Raw genomic sequence first — 24,885 nt, 5'->3', positions numbered from 1 at the left:
GAAAGGCACTAGGTAAAGGGGTCTATACAGCCTGATAATTTAACTAGAGCTTTTGGCTGAATTTTCACTGAAAATAAAAGTCGCTCCGAGAGGGGGAGCTGGGTGCAGGGAGAAGAGCGGGAACACATTCTAAATGAAAAGCACATTTACTAGGGTTTTTTTGATGTGCTTAAAAATTCCACTGAGGTCACCATTCTGGAGAGATGACAAACTCCTGGGATAAAGGCTGGGAAATCCTGGTAGTCATGCCACATTTAGCAAGTCAAAGATATGTTTGTATAAGGCTGTACAGGGCTAAATCCATTTTACATGCTGTATGTATTATTAATTTCTGACAGTGGGCTTAGAAAAACCTAATTCCCTGGAATATGAGCTCCCTTTGAGCAGAGGGAAGCCTTTTCAAAACTCATCTTTTATTGACTGAGTCATTTTTGAGTCAATCTGTCTGCTTTTGGCAAGACAAGAGTTTTAAATCTTCTCTCTCTTTTCCTCCCCTCCTTTTTGAGTCATGGCAAGTCTATTAAAACCTGCTAATGTATGCAGCAAGTCTTCCGATTTGAAATGTAATGAATTCCTCAGATAGTGGCAGATTAGGGGGAGAAGACTGTAGAAACAGCTGGAGATGCCAAAAAAAAAGAAAGAAAGAAAGAAAGAAAAGAGAAAAGAAAGAACTCTCCATATAAAGAGGACGTGGGGGTATGGGGAGGAACGGGGTGGGGGTGGGGGGGCGAAGAGAGAATTCTTAACCCTTTTCATGCTAGAAGAAAATCCTTAAGATCCATTAATGGAATCAGTTAAAAAAGCAGAACTATAAGTGGCAGGGAATCTTCAGGCTTGCCTGGGGCTGAATGAGACAAAGAATAAATGAATCGTTGCTCCTAGTCTCTCTCATAAGGCTAGGAATTTCCCTAAGTGAAATGAATAACTTACAGGAAATTAGCTCCATGCATATAAATATGCCATTGTATCCCAAACTCTTGACCCAGGGTTTCCCTTGCCAAATGTCCTGAAACAGCTAGTTTTGCTGTTATGTAACAACACACAAGGTCCCATGTGGAACTTTTTTTCCCCTCTTTCTTTTCTTTGGTTGGTTGGTTCCAGCTGCAATGTCTCCCACATGAGCTTGTGTTAGGAGCAAAAATAAGCATTTTCGCACACATCATAAATCATTTAAATACATTAAAAAGATACTTACATTGTGCTTTTCATCTTTGAAGTGCTGGACAAACAATTATACCATTCAAAAATCTGAGGTAAGTACTATCCCCATTTTACAGATAGGGAAACTGAGGAAGACAAATAAAATGTGTGGCTTAATTCTACGGCATTAAGTTGGGCTAACTCAGGAACTCCTGTCTTTATGGACCTGTGCTCATATTATGACAACACGTCTCTCTCTGCTTACTGGTAAAACTCATAACTTGGCCCTGGAATTTGACAACTTTAAAACCACATCTAAAGCAGAATTCTAAAGCAGCAAAACCTTGGAGATAAGCAAACACAATAGAGATAGTTTGACAGAGCACAAGCAACCCAGTTGATTACAATTAAACTTACGCTCAGCATAATTCAGATGCAAATGAGTAATATGGGGCCTACAGAACTGGATAGAATGAATGTAACATCCCTTTGCTAATGACGAGTGATGGAATTTGGTAACAATGGAGAAATCCCACCAGCAGATGCAGAATCATTCAATGTACCATCTCAAATCTCTTAACACAGAGAATAGTTATGAAAGCCAACGCATGTCTTGAAGGGAAAGCTCTTCTCTCCCTATAGATATGAGGCTTTTAATCCTCTTCTAAATCACAGAAGCCAAACTGCAGAAGAGAAAAATTCAAAGGATTGCAAAATTAGTTCAAAAACTGCTGAAGGCCATAGAGAACATGGAAGACAAGTGAAAAATCAGGAAAGTGCTAGTGGGAAATCATTACACTGGGATGCTCGACACATGCAGAACTTCTCAGAACAAGGAACAAACAGCATCTCATTTCTGTTATACCTTGAGGCCAGCAGAACACCGGAGTCACAGCCCCTCTTTTCTCCTCTTCTGCTCTTGCTGTCATGAAAACATTCCTTCTCCCCTTCACCCTAGAACACAGCTGTAGCTTTCATCCACCTCACCCAACCCTGTTGGTGTCATTCTTCCAAATTGGGAAACTGTGCTTTTCTACTAGCCCATTTAGCCTCCTAGTCCTTACATCTGTGCTCCCAGGCACATGGACTTTCATATCTCTGGTATAAGCACTTCCAGAGAAGAGACTAGATTACATTTGCCTTTATGTAAGCAGACACAATTCTGACCTTTTAACTAAGTCTCACCCTGTGATTCAATTGATGGCACTCTGACTCTGAATCAGCACTGAACCAAAAGGTCCCAACATGGTGTTAGGGACCACAGTGCTCCTGGAGGTTCAGAGATGTATAATGTAGGTCCGGATCATTAAAGAGTCCATGGCATTTTTTGTTAAGAGATGGGATGTTAACTACAACATCCTAAACAAATTCCATCTAAGGTAATAACATTCTGGCTACTTAAATTCCCGCTGAGGTTTCAACTCAAAGGCACTCCTCAATTTCTGCTGTCGGTACCATGTAGTGTTGCTGTCTGGTATTAAATTTCACTCCAGGAGTGAATGTATTTCAGTGAGGGATGAAGTAATCCCTGTTTAGAGTTTGCATAACAGCAAAGTTTACAGAGCACTTTGGGAATCCCTTGGGAGTCTGACATGCTTATCACAGAGAGCTCTGCTAACAACAGCTGTTGTAGAGGGCTCCAAGGATAGCCAACCTGGAATATTTTTGTTAACCTTTTCTATCTGAACTTACACTCCCCATATCCATCCTGCTGAATCCGCCTTCCTTCCTCTCTTCTGTGCACATCTTTGGTTCGGATGATCTTCTGCTTGCTCCTTGTGTTGCTTCAGTCTCCTCCACCTTGCTCTCCTCTACTTAAACTCAAAGGTGGGCACTTGGGAGGGGAGAGGTGTGGTTATTCTTTACAATATTGTCATAATGAGGTCACCCCAGACACGGAGTTCCATAGTCCTGTGCTATTGTGGAACAAGGGTATTTCTTTTCTAGTGCAGGAGAAGAGCTGAGTACTGTACATGGAGCTTTGACTCTTTAGTTCCCAAGAATCATCACACTGAAAGTGTGAAAACACACATACACACGTACGTCTTCTCTCTTCAGTATCCTACATTTCCAAGATCAAGAATAATTTAAACTAAGGTTTTGTTTTGTTTTTTAAAAAAGAGTTTTATTCTGCACTCTCATGAATTCTTCCAGATGGGGTCAATGGAATTGAGTATCATGGACAAAGTGCTGCTCACTGTTAATGGAGCCAAATGCTGGAACAGGTTGGCCGGGGTTTTAGATTAAATCATACTGGTGGGGCGAAGAAGAAGAGGGAGAATGATTGTGACGGGGCAGTTGCCCCTCACTGGCTGGCAAAGGGTTAATAGCAGCCTTTGGAGTGGCTGTGCAGAACCCAGCCCATCAGAGGAAGGCTTAGAAGCAGCCAATCAGGGCCAGGCTCGGTCTTATAAGAAGGGCTGCAGGGCAGAGGAGTCAGTCTCTCCCTGGAGCTTGAGGGAGAAGGACTGGCTGCCTGTAGAGAGAAGTACCTGGGACAGAGCAGTGCTGAGCAGGGTCAGGGGAGCAAGTGGAGCTCCAGCCTGACTGGCTCCCAGACTGTGGCCTTGATACAGGGGCCGAGTCAGTGCTGGCGCTTCAGGGAAGTGGCCCAGAGAAAGCAGGTATCGGCAGAAAGGAGGGAGAAGCAGCGAGCGGCTGCCAGCTACAGGGTCCCTGGGTCGCAGCCCAGAGTAGCGGGTGGGCCTGGGCCCCCCCTTTGCCCCACTGGCCACTGAAGAAAGTGGCCAGCCAAAGGACTACAGTTTGCCCCTGAGCGAGGGGCTAGATTAGGGGCTGCAGTTTGCCACTGCAGCGAAAGGCCAGGCAAAGGACTGCCGGTTCCCCAGAATGGGGGAGACAATGGAGTTGGGGCACAGCCAGAGGGCTGTGCCCTGAAGAGGATGCCACGGTCCAGGAGCAACATGGGTCCCCACAGACAGCAGAGACAGTGGAGACGCAGTGACGGAGAGTGAGACACCACAAGAGAGGGGTGCCCTGCTGATGGATAGAGCTACTTCCTGGAGCAACCAGCAGGAGGCGTCACAGTGGTGAGCACAACCTATTACAATGACACACACGGAAGTTCTTTGTACACAAGATCTGTAAATAACTGTTAGCAGAATTGCTCAGCTAAGTTTACGCGAAGATGTAGCGTAGTAAATTTGTACATAAAGAAAAATGATCACTAAAGGCCATGCTATATGCTGGCCTGCTCACACGTATGAGTAATCTCTGCAAAAATCCTGCAACTCTAATCCACAGTGCTGCACATTTGTCCTCTTCCTCTGAAGCACTGAGTGGGAATCACCCACTAAGATACAATGGGCGGTCCCATATAATCAATTTCCTGTGATAATGGGAGCAAGCCTCAGCAGCCCTTGGCCTTTTCCATCTTCTTCTATCCTATTCCCTTTCCATGGCACATTAAAAGCACTCATTTTAATTTTCCATAATTGCATACATTCCGAGGTACCTAGAGAAAACCATACCTATATAATAATATTGAGTTGTCTGTTTCTATGTGCAGCAAGCTACTTCTACAGCTCTATTCATATTTGGATGAGTGAGATGTTATTCTAATGTTAATAAAATAATAATTAATAATACTCAGTCTTTAACAGTTTTCATCTGTAGAAGTCAAAGGGCTTTACATACATTGGCATTCCAATTTTATGAATGGGTAAACTGAAATATATGGAGAGTCAAAGGGACAGGGAAGCCATTGCAGACCTAGGTACAGACCTTGTGTATCTAGATTCCCTGTCTAGTGCCCTATCCTCTGGAGCCATGCTGCCACCATCACCAGGAAAACTAGATTGTTAACAAGTAGAACTAAGATGAGTTTGTAATGAAAAATAAAATTAAAGAAATACTATCAGGTAGATTAGGACCAAGACTACTAAAAGCTCTTAACATATCTAGTATTTACAGAAACTTTTTCATTCTTGTTAGCTTTTTTACATAGATAGTTAGAGATGGAAAACATCTGCTACTTCATCCTCTCCCAAAATGTTTTGATTTAGACATTTTCCTGTCGAGTCTGCAACTTAAACATTGCACTATTGTGCCAGTGCCTTTGAAATAGCAAGGAAAAGGGATTTGAAATAGTAAAGAAACTAAAGTTAACAGACCAAGTCACTGAATAAAATAACGTGTGCAGATTTGAACACTACACATGAAAGTTCTAAACCAAAGTAGTTGAAAATAATGTAATTCATATCTTTTCTTCCAGTGCAATGGGACAGGATGGTGAGGTGAGGACCTGGAGATCTGTTAATGCTTTTTCATCTTTTGGGTATTCTGATCTTTCCTCTGGCTATGCATGTGTCAGTAAATATTAAGTAAATACTCAAAGTATTTTGGCTGATGTACATTATTAACAACTACCTCAAAGTGTACAGTGGGCTGAAAACAAGGGACATCCGCTGTACTTTATTAGGGCTTTTTATCATGCTGCTCTCTCCATTTTATTTATTTGTTCTAAGGTTCTGAAACCAAAAGTCAAACAATGGCTTAATAGAAATTGTAAAGAAAGCACGTGATCGGATGCATATTTTAATTAGCCATAAAAATTTACAGACATGTGTGACGGCTCTGTCCTTGCCTCCGTGGATCCCGCGTTTCCTAGCGGATTTCGCTAGCCTCACTGTGACGCTCCAAGTAACCCTTTTTTCTCTAGAGACAAGGGTCACAGTCTACTGAGCCATTTTCATCATAAGCCAGCAAGGGAGGTGAGGAGAAGTTATCCTTCCTTGCACAGTCTCTGTTGTCTCCCAGGCTCAGTGATTAATCGGGGGGTAAAGGGTGGTGGGCGGGCCTGGGCCCGCCCCCTACTCCAGGCTCCAGCCTAGGGACCCTAATAGTATCAGCTATGTGTACAATTCCCTGGGCTACTTCCCCACAGCAGCCCCCACTTCAGGGGGCAAAAGGGCGGGGGAGGGAAGCCCGGGCCCATCCTCTACTCCAGGCTCCAGCCCAGGGACCCTAATAGTATCAGCTATGGTAGCTGACCTTTTAGAAACATGACATGTACAATTCCCTGGGCTACTTCCCCCACAGCAGCCCTCACTTCCTCAAGCTCCACCTCACCCTTACCTCAGGGCCTCCTTTCTTGTGCCTGATATGGTGTGTACTACTCAGCCTCTCCAACAGCACAACTTCCTCCCACAGCTCCTGACATGCACATCCACCTGACTGACTGGGAGGCTTTTAACTAGTTTTAGCCAGCCCCTGATTGGCTTCAGGTGTCCCAATCAACCTAGCATTCTCCCTACCTTCTGGAAAGTTCTTAATTGGCCCCAGGTGTCTTAATTAACCTGGAGCAGCTTCCATTTCACTTAATCTGGTACCAGGGATTTGTTTAGCCTGGAGCTAATATATCTATCTCCCACTACTTTTCTATAGCCATCTCACCTTGCCCCATCACATATTCCCCTCTCCCGCGCAACACCATAGAGCTGGGCAACTTGGGACACCAGGCAGTATGCTCGTGACACACCATCAGCGTTGCCATGGTGGTATTCAGCCCTGTGCCGTATGCGGAACTGGAACGGTTGGAGGGATAAGAACCACCTGGTGACCCTTGCATTCTTTTCCTTATTCCGCTGCATCCACTGGAGGGGTGCATGGTCCGTCACAAGAGTAAATCGCTGGCCTAAGAGGTAATAACGCAGTGTCTCCATAGCCCATTTGACAGCAAGGCATTCTCTCTCGACTACTGCGTATTTCTGTTCTCTTGGGAGAAGCTTTCTGCTTAGGTAGAGGATCGGCTGTTCCTCTTCTCCCACCATTTGCGACAGAACTGCTCCCAACCCCACCTCAGAAGCGTCTGTCTGTAAAATAAATTCCCTGTTAAAGGCCCGGGCTATGAGTACGGGGTCATTACAGAGGGCCGTCCGAAGGTCTGTAAATGCCCCCTCTGCTGCATCGGTCCACTTTACCATGTCTGGACCTCGGGCCTTCAACAGGTCCGTTAGGGGACTTGCCCTAGTGGCAAAGTGGGGAATAAACTGTCGGTAGTAGCCTACCACCCCTAGGAATGCATGGACCTGCTTCTTTTGGGTCGTCCGAGGCCAGTTTTGAATTGCCTCTAGCTTATTCATTTGGGGCTTCACTATGCCCCTTCCCACAATATATCCCAGGAACCTAGCCTCTGCTAGCCTTATGCAGCATTTAGCAGGATTAGCAGTGAGGCCAGCCCACCTCAAGGTGCACAGTACTGCCTCAACTTTCTCCAAGTGGGTTCCCCAGTCTGGCGTTTAGATGATAACATCATCTAGGTATGCAGCTGCATAACTAGTATGGGGGGCGCAGCAGCTTATCCATGAGGCGCTGGAATGTGGCTGGGGCCCCATGTAGCCCAAAAGGGAGGACGGTGTACTGGAATAGCCCATCCGGGGTGGAGAATGCTGTATTTTCTTTAGCTCCTTTGGTCAGAAGAATCTGCCAGTACCCTTTTGTCAGATCCAGTGTAGTCAAGAATCGGGCACTACCCAGTCTGTCAACCAGTTCGTCGATTTGTGGTACAGGGTATGTCTCAAACTGGGATATTTCATTCAGTTGGTGAAAGTCATTACAGAATCTCGTGGTACCATCAGGTTTAGGCACTAGAACAATTGGACTGGACCACTGACTGTAAGATTCTTCAGTAACTCCTAATTCTAACATTTTCTTTACTTCGGCCTTGATTTCTTCTCTTTTGGCTGCTGGGATTCGGTAGGGTCTCAATGTTACCTTGGCTCCAGGGATCGTGCGGATATGGTGATAGGTCTCAATCATCTGCCCTGGTTTTGTAGAGAACACATCTCGGTTGCGATTAATCATGTTGGCTGCCTCCATCTTTTGGATTGGCATCAAGTCGGATGATATCCTCACTTGCTCATGTAAGTTATCCTCCTGGGGAAGGGTCTCCTGCATGACTAAGCATGCCTCTCGATCATGCCAAGGTTTTAGAAGATTAATGTGGTAAATTTGCTCCGATTTCCGGCGGCCTGGCTGCTGCACCTTATAGTTCACCTCTCCCACGGCTTCAATTATTTCATAGGGTCCCTGCCACTGGGCCAACAGTTTACTTTCTGCTGTGGGCACCAGTACCATCACCCGATCCCCTGGTTGGAACAGTCGAAGCTTTGCTTGGTGGTTATAATGGGTTCGTTGGGTCTCCTGTGCTCTCTCCAAGTGCTCCTGTACAATGGGCGTAATTCGGGCTATCCGATCTCTCATCTGCAGTACATGCTCAACTATGTTCCTTCCGGGATTTGGCTCCTCTTCCCAGGCTTCTCTGGCTATATCCAGTATGCCCCGAGGGTGGCGCCCATATAGTAGTTCGAATGGAGAGAAACCCGTGGAGGCTTGCGAAACCTCCTGGATGGCGAACATGATGTAAGGCAATAGGGTATCCCAGTCTTTCCCATCCCGGCTCACCACTTTCCTATCATGCCCTTGATCAATCATCTATCGTCCCTATTGAACATTTCCACAAGGCCATCTGTTTGCGGGTAGTATACAGAGATCCGTAGGGCTTGTACATGGAGCAATGAACAGAGATCTTTCATCAACTTGGACATGAAAGGTGTCAATATCTCCTTGGCTAGCCCAACCCGGGCAAAGATCTGTACTAGCTCCTTAGCTATTGTCTTGGAAGCTGTGTTGCGCAGGGGAAAGGCTTCCGCGTACCGGGTTGCATGGTCCAGTACAACAAGCACATGTTGGTGGCCCCAAGCTGTCTTCTCTAGGGGCCCTACCAGATCCATGGCTATCCGTTCGAAAGGAACCTCTATGATTGGAAGAGGTATCAAAGGAGCCCGCAAGTGCGGGCGAGGGCTATGTAACTGACACTCCGGACAAGAGATGCAGTATCGCCGGATATCTTCATGTACTCCTGGCCAGAAGAACCTCCGCAGGATCCGTGCCTGGGTTTTCTCTCCTTATGTGTCCTCCAAAAAGGTGGCTGAGGGCGAGACTCAATATGGCTTTTTGATGTTTTCGTGGCACCGGAAGTTGTTGTATCTCTTGCTCCTGCATTTGCACCACGCGGTACAGGAGATCTTTCTTCACTATAAAGTAAGGTCCGGGCCCTGGACCTTCCCATTCACGGGTATCCCATCGATCTCAGCCACCTCTTTCCTGGCTTTATCATATCTGGGATCCTCTGCCTGGTCCCGCCCAAAAAAGTCTCTCTCCCGGGACTAACCTGCCCAAGCTCCCAGGGGCCGGCTTCTGCTTCTTCCAACAGCTTGCCGCCGTCATGGCTGGGGGCAGCTTCTGGCTCACCTTCTGTGGTGGAAGTTTCTCTGTTGGCTGCTCGCATCCATCTGCCTACTAGGGAGGTCTTCTGGCCCTGGGTCAGGATCAGGGTTCCCAAGGCCTTTGCGGCCTTCCTCTTTTTTGTCTTCCGGGTCTTTCGAGGGGCTGAGAACAGATCCTGAGAAATCTCAGCGAACATTGGGGGTTGACATTTCCCCGGTGATGAGTCGCTGTCCTCAGGGTCCCCCACCTCCCTCCAGCCTCTCCGGGGGGAGTAAATTATCAAACCCTGGATAGTCCCTCCCAATGACTACAGGATATGGAAGTTTAGGAACTATGCCCACAGTCACCTCAATGGGGTTTCCCTGAACCTCTGTCTCCACTGGGATGGTGGAGCAATGGCTCATAGCCCCATGCACGCATGTCACTCCTACGCATTTGGCTTGTAGCAGCTGACTATTTTTTACCAGCTTACCCGATATGAGGGTGATAGCACTCCCAGAGTCCACAAGCACTGTAGTCTCTGCTCCATTTATCCTCACTGACCTGGTGTAATTATGCAGGGCTAATGCGACCCCCGCGAGGTGGATAAGGGAGCATGGGACCTCCCAATCCCCCAAGTTACATTGCATAGGCTCCTCGATGCTGGGACACTGTGTTGTTATGTGTCCCCACTCCCCACATGCATAACATCTATAATTGCTTTTAATCACTCCCCTATCACAGGGGTTAGGGGGTTTAGTCCCGGGGTCCTCCCCACTCAGGCCAATCCCTCCCTTCTGGGTTCCCCACTGGTTTTCACCCCCCCCTTCTTCCACCTAGGACTCCCCAGGGGTTTGGCTGCCCATCCTTCCAGGTTTGGGGTCGGGTGCTTGCTTCGAAAGGGGCCTTCCTTAGTCGGTTCAGTTCTCTGGCTGTCATCCGTCTTTCTACCCGTGTGATCATCTCGTTGTATGTGGACAGATTGTTCTGGCCTATCTATTTGCGGAGATCTGGCGGCAGTCCCTGCATGTAATGGTCGATGACCAGGGTCTCCAAAATCTCCTTCAGCCTGAACATTTCAGGCTGTAACCACTTCCGTGCGAGGTGTATGAGGTCAAATACCTGGGACCTTGGGGGTTTGTTCTCCTGGTATTTCCACTCATGGAACCTCTGGGCCCTTACTGCTGCCATTACCCCTGATCGTGCTAGGATCTCTGCCTTCAGATGGGTAAAAGTCAGTGGCATCTGTGGCAGGCAAGTCAAAGTCGGCCTTCTGGGCCTCTCCACACAAAAAAGGGGTGAGAATGCTGGCCCTCTGCTCTTGGGGCCACGCCTCACGCTGAGCAGTCCTTTCGAATGAGTGGAGATATGCCTCTACATCATCTCCTGACGTCATCTTTGGCAGACAACCCATGGCCCTCAGGGTTCACGTCCCATCGGACCCCCGGGCCTGAGTGGTGAGGATCTTCAGCTGGTCCACCACCTCTCTCAAGAGGGCATGATCTTGGGTCGCCTGGCTCATCAATAATTGATTGGTTTCCTGCTGTAGCCCCACAGACTCCTGTTGTGCCATTGCCTGAACCTGGGTGGCCTCCTGCTGGGCTGCCGCGGCTTGTACCAGAGCTCTTACCACGTCCTTCATTGTGGTACAAAGCAAACAAACAAAAACAAACAAAAAAAATCCAAAACCCCAGTGCACTTTTTCTTTTTAAAAACTTCTTTCTTCTGCCACACTGTGAACGAAATCCCACTCCTGACACCAGTTGTGACAAAGCTCTGTCCTTGCCTCCATGGGTCCCGCGTTTCCTGGCGAATTTCGCTAGCCTCAAAGGCTCACTGTGACCCTCCACATAACCCTTCTTTCTCTAGAGACAAGGGTCACAGTCTACAGAGCCATTTTCATCATAAGCCAGCAAGGGAGGTGAGGAGAAGTTATCCTTCCTTGCACAGTCTCTGTTGTCTCCCAGGAACAGTGATTAATCAGGGGGCAAAGGCGGGGGGGGAGAGCGCGGGCCTACTCTCTACTCCGGGCTCTAGCTTAGGGACCCTAATACTATCAGCTATGGTAGCTGACCTTTTAGAAACATGACATGTACAATTCCCTGGGCTACTTCCCCCACAGCAGCCCTCACTTCCTCAAGCTCCACCTCACCCTTACCTCAGGGCCTCCTTCCTTGTGCCTAATATGGTGTATACTACTCTGTCTCTCCACCAGCACAACTTCCTCCCACAGCTCCTGACATGCACACCCACCTGACTAACTGGGAAGCTTTTAATTAGTTTCAGCCAGGCTCCTGATTGGCTTCAGGTGTCCCAATCAACCTAGCATTCTCCCTGCCTTCTAGAAAGTTCTTAATTGGCCCCAAGTGTCTTAATTAACCTGGAGCAGCTTCCACTTCACTTAACCTGGTACCAGGGATTTGTTTAGCCTGGAGCTAATATATCTATCTCCCACTACTTTTCTATAGCCATCTGGCCTTGCCCCGTCACACATGCCATACTGAGAAGTAATAGATAAGGAAAAGGTGAATTATGGTTTGTACTGTTTGCAGCTGTTTAATAAGAAAGATTTATTAAAAGAAAACCATATGTACTAATGCCTTAGATGACTTCAGAAAATTTCACTTAATCATAATACTGAAAATAAGAAAGTTACACAGCAGTATTTAAAAATATCTGAAAATGTTTCAGAAGCCCAACTGATCTGAAGTAGGCAGCTGTGTAATAACTGGGGCTGCAACTTTAATGAAAATTCCAACAGGAAATGTAGACTTGATTATATGTATTAAAACAGGAAAGATCAGAAAGCTGCAGCCACACAGGAGAGGGTTTTTTATTTTGCATATTATTTTAGTATGTACATCCAAAACAACCTTAGTAATAATACAGAACTTACATCTGTCTGTCTGCAGCTTCCAGTGCTTCTGGTTGCTGTGCCCTGGTCTTCCTGTCTTGATACATATAATTAGACACAGCATTTTCAAGAAATAATTAGTGATTCAATCAGGTTTTACACTGGATCAAGTGACTGCAAACTGTTTTAAATTCCACTGCAGTTTTCCTTTACCATATTTTAGGGCATGACATGTAAACTTGATTAGCTAATGTTTATACCATGCTTTGAAGATGTAAAGTACTACATAAGGGATAGGTATTACTATTAGAGAGGACAAAGACAGCATGGGCATGAAGAAAGAACTAAGCTCTGAGCTCAGAAACAGAATAATATCTTGTTTTCAGAAAAGTATTGGATTCCCTGAGAAAAATATGTCAACAGCTTCAAGCACCTAAACATGAAGAAAGCAGGAGGTGTAAAACATGGGAAACTGCAAAAGCACTTAAGTGACATAACATTGCTGATACCAGTGTGAGAACAGTGATAAGAAGTGAGGGTCAAGAAAAAAGTTCGGCCTGTGAAGAAAACAAACCCACACCGGACACAGAAGCATAAGGCACTGAGGCTATTATTTGCTTAAGGCAACTTGAAAGAAAGTGAAAAGTTTGAGAACAACATTTTAAGATGTGATTAAACAGAAAACACTTTTGAATAAATCTTTATGTACAGAAGAAGGGAGACAAGCTCTGAAGGGCTAAAGAAAGACCATTTCCTATTGTTAATCAGTAGTGAAGGGAGCAGGACTCTCACCACTAAAATTCTTGGTAAGGTGTGTTTTACTGGTTATCGTCATTTATTATTTATATCACTGTAGTGATGTACTACAGGATTTGACAAAGAAAATTATCCAATTGGAGAGGAAAGCTTAGGAAGGTATTTTGTTGTCAAGAGAATAAACATCCAGAGCATGCATCGAAAGGTGTACAGACTGGGAAGAGAGAGTATGAGCTGGATTCTGCCCTTAGTCCCAGTCAGGCAGTACCCAAATCCTGGCACCGTGACCAACGTAGGCATCTCATCCAAACTCAATTAAAGGAATTTAGAGGGAAACAAAGAAAGCAGTAGCTAAATCAACCAAGAACAAAGAGCAACAGACGCAGCATGTAGTGGGAAGCGAGAAAGCGCATTCCTTCATTTGAGAGAAATACGGCATATACACATTGCTCCAGAGAGACACAAGTGTACAATAAAAGCAAATAATGGACAAAGAGTATTGAACAGAATGACTGAAAAGAAAGGCCAGGGATTTTCCCCTTCTTTTCAGTATGTGTCTGTAACTGGATAACTAAATGACGTGATTTCTTTACAAGTTCAATTAAACAGTTAATTGATGCCGATGCCCTTTAGTACCTGGCATTTAAAATTAAGTAAATAACAGACAGAAGTACACACAGTACCCAGCAATAGGTTACGGAATCTCTGTCATTGGAAGTTTTTGAGAGCAGGTTAGAAAAACACTTGTCAGGGATGGGTCTAGATAATACTTAGTCCTGCCTTGAGTACAGGGGACTGGACTAGAAGACCTCTCAAGGTCCCTTCCAGTTCTATGATTCTATGAATAATTAAGCACAATGTGGGCTCCCCCCATTTCAGCCTATCTACAAACTTTTGCAGATAACTGTCTTTCACCCTCCTCCCTGCCCAACATGCCCACCCATCACATAATGTCATTTGATAACTGTGCATTGCCTCTTGGAGGTGCTGAAGAGAATGTACTTTAATATCTTTTGTATATATCTATATGCAATGGGTTGAATCACAGAAAGCCCCTTGGGGCTGCCCCCTGATGTGCCAAGACTACTTCTGCCCCTGCTTTCCTGCCCTGACAGCTTGCGACTTCAGTGACCTGCCTGGTTTGAGCTAGACCCGCTAGCCTGCTGCAAACCCAGACTCAGGTCTGAACCATGTCCCTAACAGATGTAGGCTTAATTGAAAGCAGCTTAAGAAGTGTTCCTGTCTTTAACACTCAGATGCTCAACTCCGGGGTAAACTCAAATTGTTTATGTATACGGGGTAAACTCAAATTGTTTGCCCTCTATAACACTGATAGAGAGATATGCACAGCTGTTTGCCCCCCCAGGGTATTAATACATACTCTGGGTTAATTAATAAGTAAAAAGTGATTTTATTAAATACAGAAAGTAGGATTTAAGTGGTTCCAAGTAGTAACAGACAGAACAAAGTGAATTACCAAGCAAAACAAAATAAAGCCCACAAATCTATGCCTAATACAGTAAGAAAACTGAATACAGATAAAACCTCACCCTCAGAGGAGTTCTAGTAAGCTTCCTTTTACAGACTAGTCTCCTTCTAGTCCGGGTCCAGCAGTCACTCACACCCCCTGTAGTTACTGTCCTTTGTTCCAGTTTCTTTCAGGTATGCTTCAGGGTGGAGAGGCTATCTCTTGAGCCAGCTGAAGACAAAATGGAGGGGTCTCCCAAGGATTTAAATAGACTTTCTCTTGTGAGTGGATACCCCTCCCTCCCCCATGTAGAATTCCAGTTACAAGATGGAGTTTTGGAGTCACATGGGCAAGTCACATGTCCATGCATGACTCAGAATTTACAGGTAGCAGCCATGGTTCACATGCTACCTTGAACATTCTCATGTAGACTTCTTATGTGGATTGGAGCCTTCCAAGATCCATTGTCTGGTAAGTGCTTCTTGACTGGGCACTTAACTTGCAAATTCCTTTCTAAAGAAGCTGACCAAATGCCTTACTAAGGTTATTTAAAATTAAACAAGTATACAGCCAATATTCATAACTTCAAATACAACGACACATGCATACAAATAGGATGAATATATTCAGTAGATCATAACCTTTACATTGATATGTTACATGGCATATGTAGCATAAAACATATTCCAGTCATGTCATATATACATTCATAAGCATATTCCCATAATGCATTATGGGGTGCAACGTCGCACTATATACTTTGCATTCTGAATGGAAGGAGCAGCCCCGCCAAGTCCAACCAACTGCAATGTATGTAAAAGTGATACTCAGTTCCCCAGAAACTGGGTCAGATAGGTAGGCTGGCTCAGGTCAGGCTGTTCTATGCCCCCTAACTACTCTATTGCCCTCCATTATTGGAAAAGGAAACTCTCTCCTCAAGCAGTAACAACCATGCAAAACAAACTGCCACTGTTGTGGAACAATGAGGTACAAACTGTTCTGCTCACAAGCCTGAAGTACAATTTCCACAGTACTCTCAAGGAGGCAGAGGTCAGGAGTAAGAGTCCCTTCCAAAGTCAGACCTGAACCTATCTTTGGGCTCAGGGGTCAATGATGCTACCAGTTTGAGCCAGCACAAACAGCAGGAATGTCAAGATCATTCCCAGTACCAGATTCCAACCTGTGGTTAACCCCTGTCAAGCTTTTCTTCATAACTGCATCACTGACTTAAATTCACCTGCACTAACCCAAGTGTACGAGGCTTTATTGTTCCCTGAAGCAGCTGGGTAATGGAAGGCCGGAAGGACTTGTTTTCCAAACATTAGTGACACATTCTCTTCCACTCTGCAAGCAAGAAAAGGGTAGTGTGGAGAACCTTACCTACCTCCCCAAGGATGTTGTGAAGTTTTAATTAACGTCTGGAAAGTACTTTGAGACCCTCGGATGGAAGGTGCTACAGAAGCGCAAAATATTGTCATCATTATGCTTGCTACCGACAGTTCTGGCATTCAAGCCACAGCCTTCACAACAGATGGTGAAGTCACTAGCACGGCTGGCTGCAGTTATAATTTCTCTCATCACAGACTCTCCTTGTTAGAGCAAATAGGCTGCACCTCTTGATTTCTGAAGGGCAAAACAAATTCTGAACTGACAGGACTCCGCTGTACTGGCCAGCGCTGCTGACACACTCAAACCAGCCAGCCTTCCAACCACCCGAAAGCAAGTCACCCGAGGGACTCTCTAATTAGAAAAAGCCTCAACGTCATTGCGATACTTCTCCAGCTTGTCACAGGAACCCTTCTGTTGCATTCTGAACATTAAAGGGAAACAACAAAGAATTATCCAGGTTCTGTTAAGTGTCAAACATTCCAATTTTAAACCAGGCACACAGCAGGGGGAGAATTTTTATAAGCCTTCAGCGCAAGTGTATAGATTTCTAACCGCTTTTATCCTACTCTTTGCTAACTGTTCATTTGTCCTACCATTAAGGAACACCTATGCTTACAAAAATAAAGGGGGCAGTTGCTGATGTGGTTATAATACTGCAGGGACTGGTACATGGATGGGTCTCAATTTTTAACAACTATGGGGTTAGAGAGCTGGGACTTATGGCCATCCATCTCTCCAAAGTGTGGTCAAGATACCGTAGTTACCATTTTGAATTTTTTTCCAGCTACTGCAAAAGTTCTCTGCATTTAGCTTAGAATGTCGCCAGCTGGAACTAAACCTTGGGACCTGGCAAACTCTCTGTCTGACTGAAAACTCTAACGAGACTCATGGAACGAGTTGGTGTTGTCAGTCCCAACTTAGCACTGCCCCAAATCCAATGATCTATTTTGGGCGTGTGGAAAGGGAAGGATCCTAAAGCAGAAAACAGTGGCTTAGGATGAAGGTGTGCAAGAATTGCCAACTAGGAGCACCACAGATACCCCAGCCCATGCTTTGGGGAGCTAACAAACTCCTGTGGCATATGCCCCATGTCTTGGGGAGGTGAAGACATGTGAGTCAAGTTCTAAGGGAAACAACCCCATCCACCACAGGTTTCTGGCTAAAATGGACTCCAAGGATGAAGCCACCTTGGCATACCCCTATTATGTGGGAGAGGACCTAGGGATCACTCCTGCCGGTTTAAGATCCGCTTTCCAAACCTCGCTCTGCTAAAGTTTGCTCTTTTAAAAACAATTTTTCAAATTCTATCTCATTTCATTATAGTCAAAGATAACAATACAACAAAGTCTAATAAGGGAATTACACATCATCAACATTATCAACCTATTCAAAGTGCCTATCCTAATTCTTTTAGATCTGTCAGCTGCCTTTGATGCCACTAATCATGAAGTTTTGATGACACATCTGCAGTCTCTAGCAAGGATGGATGAAGTCGCTCGAGTGCCTCTGATCCTTTCTTTATGGAGGTCTCTATTCTATATTATTTAAGTTCTTATACTGTGTACCCATCATAGTATTATCTGATCATCACACAGGGTAATTTTGGGCAGTTACCTGCCCAGGGAACCTGCTATACTTGGTATTGCAGGGATGCATTTAGTCACTCCCTTTATTCAATATGCGTATGAGGCTATTAAGAGAATCAGTGAAGGGATATTCTGCAGTCAGCTGCTGTCATTCTGCAGGCTTATTTCATCCAGCTCTGTGCTTCCATTATGTCTGACCTGGCTTGTGCAGTGGAATGAATGCCCGATGGTCTGGGCGGGCTGAGGGCTAGCAAACTGAGGTTCAGTCCATACAGCATTCAGGTGATGTGGAGAAGCTGGGGGGGAGCAGCTAGAGGAGTTGGTGAAGACTGTATCAGCATTTCTTGACTAAGGGAGCGCACGCAACATAGCAGGAGGGTTTGGTTTTATCTTGTCTTAAATATGCTGGGCAGCTCCTAGATGCTCAGATGAAAGCTGTGGCCAAGAGCCTTTTTATCAGACAGAGATAGGTGTGACTTTTGCTCTCTGAGCTGAACCTTGCCACAGCAAGCCATACCTTTGTCACCTTGGGGTTAGACTATTCTTTGTAATGTGATCTGCATATGGCTACAAGATGAGACCACATGGAAGCCAAAGCCTAGCAGAGAATCAGCCACCAACATATTAGGTTGTTGCAGACAGAGAGCTCATAACAGAAGTGCTCTATACTCTGCACTGGTTGCCAATACATTTCCAGGGAGAATTCATGGGGCTGGCTTTCATTTAAAGGTGTTGAGATGGTTTTAAACCTCTTTGTCTCCGAGGGCTTGTCTACACTTACAGCTATGTAGCTGTAGCGCTTAGTGAAGACACTACCTATGCCTACGGGAGAGTTTCTCCTTTTGGCATAGGTACCTCCCCTTCCTGAGAGGCAGCAGCTGTGTCAACGGGAGAAGCCCTCTCATCAACAAAGCGCTGTCTACACCGGGACTTTGGCTGGCATAACTGTGTTGCTCAGGGGTGCGGATTTTCTACAATCTGGAGTGATGTAGTTATACTGCCATAAGTTTGTAGCGCAGACCAGTGTAGAGATTGCCTTCTTTCCCATTTGAGGCTGCCACTGCTGCTATCAGCTTAGGGTGACCAGAAAGCAAACATGAAAAATCAGAACGGGGGTGGGGGGTAACAGGAGCCTATATAAGAGAAAGACCCAAAGATCTATAAAATCGGGACATCTGGTCACCCTACTTGAGCTGGAACACACACCCTCAGTGTAAAAGAGACAGGGATGCTGTCTGGATGTTCTCCAGGAAGGGTCCATACCTTTGAAATTAAATTCCCCTCCCACTGCTCCTCTAGAGTCCTCATTGGTTAACCTTTAGAACCAGCTGCCAAGTCCATCTTGGCATTACCAGTGGAGGGAGGGAGGGTAGGTGTGAATATATTAAGTGAAGAGCGTGCATTTTATCTCTGCACCAGATTCAAAAGGCTTTGAGTTTATACAGCATCATGGTACTGATGATAGTGTCATGGTTAAGATGGCACAGTCATTATAATCTTCTATTTACATACACTGATTACTTTCCAAATAGATTTTCTTTTAAACTAAAATTCCACCTGTTTGTTCTCAGCTCAGAAGTGGTTTGATCAGGGAAGTCTGAATAAAACTCTGCTTGATCATTTTTCAGTGGTCTGAATTATTATTCATTATTAGGAAGAAAAGTGTATCCATCAGTCAAACTTTTCAGACATACTCTTTTGTAATCTAATTCAAAGTTTAAAAAAGTCTTCAGACGTGTCACTTGAATAGTTTTCAGTGAGTACAGGGAACAAGCACGGATATATCAGCAAACCAGCATGCAGAGATAATCGTAGCTGTATACTGAGTGTTTACCTGAATATATGATCAGTGCTGCAACCAGTATACACAGCAAGGACTGAATCCATAGACTGATGGATTTCTTAATGGTGCAAGTGTGTTTGTGTGACCTGGCAATTAAATAAAAAGTTTATTCCTTTAAAAGAAGAGGAGGAGATTAAGGGCCTGATTCAAAGCCCATTGACATAAATGGGAGAAATTTCCATTGATTTCAGTGGGGTTTTGATCAGGCCCTGCCTGCCTGCTTAATGCAACCTTAAGGGTGAGATTATCTGTGTCTTGTTTATATTATTCTTTATTTTTAAACAGAACTACAAACTCTTAAGCTTGCCTCAAAGTCTCAGTCCAGTTTCAAAGTCAGGATATTCAAAGTTATATTTCTTATGACGGTAGGGTGACCAAGTGTCCGGTTTTCAACAGGAACACTCGGTCAAAAAGGGACCCATGGTGGCTCCGGTCAGCACCGCCAACCGGGCAGTTAAAAGACTGGTCAGCAGTGCTGCGGAGCTAAGACAGGGTAGTCCCTACCTGTCCTGGCGCCGTGCTGCGCCCCAGAAGTGGCCAGCAGGTCCGGCTCCCAGGCAGGGGAGCCATGGTGCTCCATGTGCTGTCCCTACCCTGAGCACCGGCTCTCCACTCCCCTTGTCCAGGAACCACAGCCAACGGGAGCTGCGGGGTAGGTGCCTGTGGGGGAGAGCAGTGCACAAAGCCACCTACCGCACCTCTGCCTAGGAGCCGGACATGCTCGCTGCTTCTGGGGTGCAGAGCAGACTCAGGACAGGCAGGAAGCCTGCCTTAGCCCTCTTGCTGCACCAGTGACTAGGAGCTGCCCAAGGTAAGCCTGCGCCCCAACCCCGAGCCCCCTCCTGCACCCTAAACCCCTCATCCCTGGCCCCACCCCAGAGCCTGCACCCCCAGACAGAGCCCTCATCACCTCCCGCACCCCAACCCCCTGCCCCAGCCCAGTGAGGGTAGGGGAGAGCAAGCCACTGAGGGAGGGGGAAACGTAGTGAGTGGGGGGCAGAGCATCGGGAAAGGGGCGGGGCCGAACAGAAAGGGCGGGGCTAGGACGTTAGGTTTTGTGCAATTAGAAAGTTGGCAACCCTATATGACAGCTGTAGGTTGGCTGACATTGCATGTGTTTTAAAGCACATTAAATTCAAAATAAATAAAGTAATTGAAACTGCTACATTTGCATATGAGGGACAACCTAATTGCTGTGGGAATCATAGCTTTGACTCTCCTGACTTTTGTGTGATTAAAATATGAATTTAAGTGTTGAATTTATGGTGTTTCTCTCATTTAATATGGAAATCAGTCTCTAGTACCTCATAGCTCAAAGAATGTGTTACTCAGTTTACTTGATTAGGCTGGGAATTGCTGGTCCTGCTGTCATCATGTTTACACTTTAGTGACAAGTTTGCACATCACATTCACCTAATGCAGTGCCATCAATTTACTTGTCAAAAATAAACTTATATCCGGCCACTCCTCAGGAATACTGAGCCTAGCTATATTTCACTTTCACCTGAAGCATTGGAGCAAGAATTTTAAAACGTTGGGAGTACAAACGAAAATGATCTTTCCCAGGGGAAACGGCTTCACAGGCAGGCAGGCACAGCAAACCCAGCAGACAGCAAGCCCATATGGCTAGTTTTCCTTTGGGTTATGCAGTTTATTTGAACCTCTCTCCCCCTCACGATTTTGGAGCAAGTAGAGCTGCTCTGTTTTTTCCACCTCCACTCATCTGGAATTACAGGCTTGTGGATTTCCTCTACTTCGTGAATGTAGCCAGATCTCGGCTCCCAGACAAGAATGCTGACCTGGAAATTGAAATTCAGGATTCTGGAAATAAAAAAATGAATTGAGCAAGTTTTTCTGCTGTGCAGGAGCACCACCACCTTGGATTTAGTTAAGCTGGAAACTTTTTGTATAAATTCAATAAACCAAGTATTTTCCCTTTCCTATCTGTCGTCCCTCACTCAGTCTAATAAAATCTGAGCCCAAGAGACCATCACCTCAGTGACAGCAGGAGTCTCAGCACATTTTCCTGTACGTGTGACACACACAGCAAACTCTCTCTAATAGATTTCCACCTCTTTGGGCTGTTCACAAGCTTTGATTTCAAGGAGAAACGATACATTGACAACGCGCAGAGCAAAGATCAAAGACTCTCCCCTGATGGAGCATTCTGCCACATTGGCAGTCTGGTTTTTCTAATGTCAGGGAATTTGTGTAGGCCCGAATTTGAGACATCAGCACAAGCCTTTCTTCTCATTCCTGCTGATGAATGAAAGAGCATTTTCAATTGTGTACAACCAGAGGCCTTATGGCACATCATCCCTAATCAAAGGCTGCTCTGTGATGTAAACTTCTTTAACAGGCAGCTTATATTACAACCACACAGGATCCAAAGGGCAGTTTGAGATCACAATGAATTTCTCTTTCTTAAAGGGATCTGCAGGGCTGCAGAGAGGAATCCAGCAGAAGCATCCAGACATTTAACAATGACACCAAGACAGGAGCTGTACAATCAGCATATTTGGATCTGGTTTCAAACACACACAAGGCAAAGCTCTTAAGCAAATTGAACTGCCAAGTTACTGAAGCCTACAGGCTAAACATATTGACACCTGACATCTTGTATGTGGATTATAAAGAAACCATCACCGGAACAGACATACAAGAACCATGGACATCATGGGTCCTGTCTACAATATGGCAGATTGCATCTGGTGCCAGATATAGTGGGAAGGAGGGAAATTTGAACATGACGAGAGGGACCATTTGATCCCTTCATTGCTCAATGACTTCTCTCCCCGTCCCTTTGGCATTACTTCCTCCATGAAGAGACTGATGAGGATACTCCTGAAGCCTGAAAGGATACTTTTGACAGCAAGGAATGGGGCTTATTTGTTTCCTCTATGCATTTTTCTCAGCTACTGCTGGTCTGGGAGGAAAGAACCACAATCAGTCCTGTAAGCCCACACAAAGTAGAGATGTAAAAATGTAAAGTTGCTATCATTGTGTCTCTTCTACATCAACACATATAGCAAGGTGTATGTCAGAAACTGGCCTATCCCAGCGTATGCTTCTCCAGCAATATCCACCTACTGTCCTTCGACTTATATGGTCCCAGAAACGAGAATAGTTCCTTCTACCCCTGTCCCCCACCCAAGGCAAACATCACACCTTCCCTTTCAGAGACAAAAACAAGGCTATGTCATGTAAGGCTACTGTGATTAAAATGGTATCTACATGGGGAATGAGTGACTATTTCACCCCTGTAGTATGTTCCTGAAAGACTGATGGATGTTTGTTAAAGTCTCCATTCGGAGGTTTCATCTAGATCAGCAGCAAGGAATTCTGGATTCAGGGTCCCCACCTATGGGACTCCTTCCCTGCCCATCACAGTCCTTTTGTAAATGGCACCAAGGTTCAGTACAAGGTCTTTTTATTTGGGTAGCTTCATCTGCGTCCATTTTATATTTCCTTTTTCATCACCTCTTCCTTTTGGGGCTAGTTTGCTTCCTCTTTTTCTTGGCAAAGTGGCTACTTTTCTCTGGGCCAACGGCTCCAGTTTTATTTTAATTATGGTTTTTAACTTTTATGCAGTGCCCAGAGAGATGGAGAGAGGTGCTTTGAAAACATTTAAGTACGTAAAATAGAAACACACTGTATATAATGTGAGGGATCTCTAGAGCTCTATAAACACAGCACAGCATGGCCCCTCCCCCCCCATATGAGCAAAAAGACTGCTAGCTTTTTAAAAGTCCACATATGAATCCTACTGAAGAGGAGGGGAAGGAAGAAAACTTGCAGCTCCTCTGCTCGCATGGAAGGATAAGTGCACTCCATGGGGTAACCTTTGATTGATGCCAAGTATTACAGATTCAGTGGCTACAAAAGGACTAAGTTACAGGATTTATTACAAACCTCTGACTCCCCAGACAGCTGTTGGATTTTTAAAGTCCCTTCAGTGTCTTACCAGAGCCCTCACATCACTCATACAGTTCCAACAACTTGCAAGACGGAGGCATCCCCTGGGATTTATTCAGTTAGTAGCTGCCATTGGATTGCCTATGTTCTCGCTCTTCAATGCACACAGACTAAGTAAGGCTCTGGATCCTGTCTCTTTCATTCTTCCATTGACCTGTGACGTGCTGCCATAGAATGGGTACACTGTTTCCACTGAAGAGGTAGATGTATTTCAGTGGTGGGTGACTTCATTCCTGTGCTGTCTATAAAGAGCTTTGGCATCCATCTGGAGGAGAGGAGTTATATACAGTAAAGGTAACGTATTCTTTATCTTGCAAGGTTTCCATAAGTATGCCTGGCTTTTACCCCCTTCTGAGTAGCATGCTTCCACACACATCTGGGGACATGGCTCTTATAAGCATGTGCAGTAATTTCAGTGTCCCAGCAAAAGAAGAGCACAGCATGTGCAATTAAAAGAACATAGAGCTGCTGGTTCTCGGAACGCACAAGGCACTCGCAGAGTTATAGTTTCATTGTGTAAGATGTTTTCCCTGTATTTCTGGGCTGTCCAATTTCATTCGAACTCAGGGGTTCTCAAACTTCATTGCACCTCACCCCCCTTCTGACTATAAAAATTACTACAAGACCCCAAGATGGGGGATCGAAACCTGAGCCCACCCTAGCCCCACTGATCCGGGGGTGGAGGCAGGAGAGGAAGCTGAAGCCCAAGGTTTCAGCCTCAGGCAGGGGGCCTGTAACCTGAGTCCCAACACGCAGGGCTGAAATCCTCAGGCTTCAGCCTCGGATGGTGGGACTCACACTTCGGCCCAGGGCCCCAGCAAGTCCAAGCCAGCCCTGGCGACCCCATTAAAATGGAGTCCCTACCCACTTTGGGGTCCTGACCCACAGTTTGAGAACTGCTGTTATAACATATTATCATTCAGTATAATGTGAAGGGCATTTAGAGGCAATTTATAGATACCAGCTATAACCTAGTCAATACTGAAACGCAGGAACCACCACGTCGGGGGAACGAAGGTACACACAGCAATACCAACTAGCCATGTATAGCCCTGGGTTGGAATGATGGGACAGGGTTATGATAGAGAGGGAAATCAGGATGATTTTTCTCTCATGAACAGTCCATTGTATCATTCAGACCAACATAGGAGCTATGTATCATTCAGACCAACATAGGAGCTATGTAGCTTGAATTGGAGAAATTAACTCCACAAGAAGCAGTATAATTATAACACTTAGCTCTGGTATAGCACGTTTCATCTGTAGATCTCAAAGCACTATACAGAGGACGACGGCATCATTACCCCCATTTTACAGATGGGGAGACTCAGGCACAGAGAGGTGATGTGATTTGTCCAAGGTCATCCAGCAGGCCAGTAGCACAACCAGGTCTCCCGAGTCCCAGTCTAGTATTTGATCCACTAGGCAACACTGCATCCCAATAATTCTAACAATAGTCTGCCTTTCTATTGAATCTTTCATCTGGGGGTTCTCCAAATGCTTTGGACATTAAAGCTTCACATCATGTCTGTGAGGCTGATAAAGGCTCAGGATCATTTCCCCCAACACTGAAATGCAGCCACCTCTGGAGTGGAAGAAAGCAGCGGATTATCAGCGTACAGCAACACTACAAACAGTTTAAGAC

General features: G+C 45.4%; 1 protein-coding gene across 3 annotated transcripts in view; it reads right to left on the bottom strand.

Moving 5' to 3' along the window:
- The window catches only part of MAD1L1 (mitotic arrest deficient 1 like 1), a 554,397-nt gene that overhangs the window by 141,076 nt on the left and 388,436 nt on the right, over window positions 1-24,885 (bottom strand). The window contains exon 17 of one of the 3 annotated variants that reach the window (XM_077827953.1): window positions 14,418-16,257. The exons of the other annotated variants lie outside the window; for them this stretch is intronic. Within the exon in view, the coding sequence (XP_077684079.1) occupies window positions 16,172-16,257 (86 nt within the window). The 3' untranslated portion in view covers window positions 14,418-16,171. Of the gene's footprint in view, window positions 1-14,417; window positions 16,258-24,885 lie in introns of those variants that run through there. 3 annotated transcript variants of the gene reach the window in all.

The sequence above is a fragment of the Eretmochelys imbricata genome, chromosome 10, assembly GCF_965152235.1.
Source record: "Eretmochelys imbricata isolate rEreImb1 chromosome 10, rEreImb1.hap1, whole genome shotgun sequence".
In the NCBI taxonomy this organism is placed as follows: domain Eukaryota; kingdom Metazoa; phylum Chordata; order Testudines; family Cheloniidae; genus Eretmochelys; species Eretmochelys imbricata.
The sequence above is the reverse complement of the archived record's forward strand: the minus strand, read 5'-3'. Positions and strand labels throughout refer to the sequence as shown.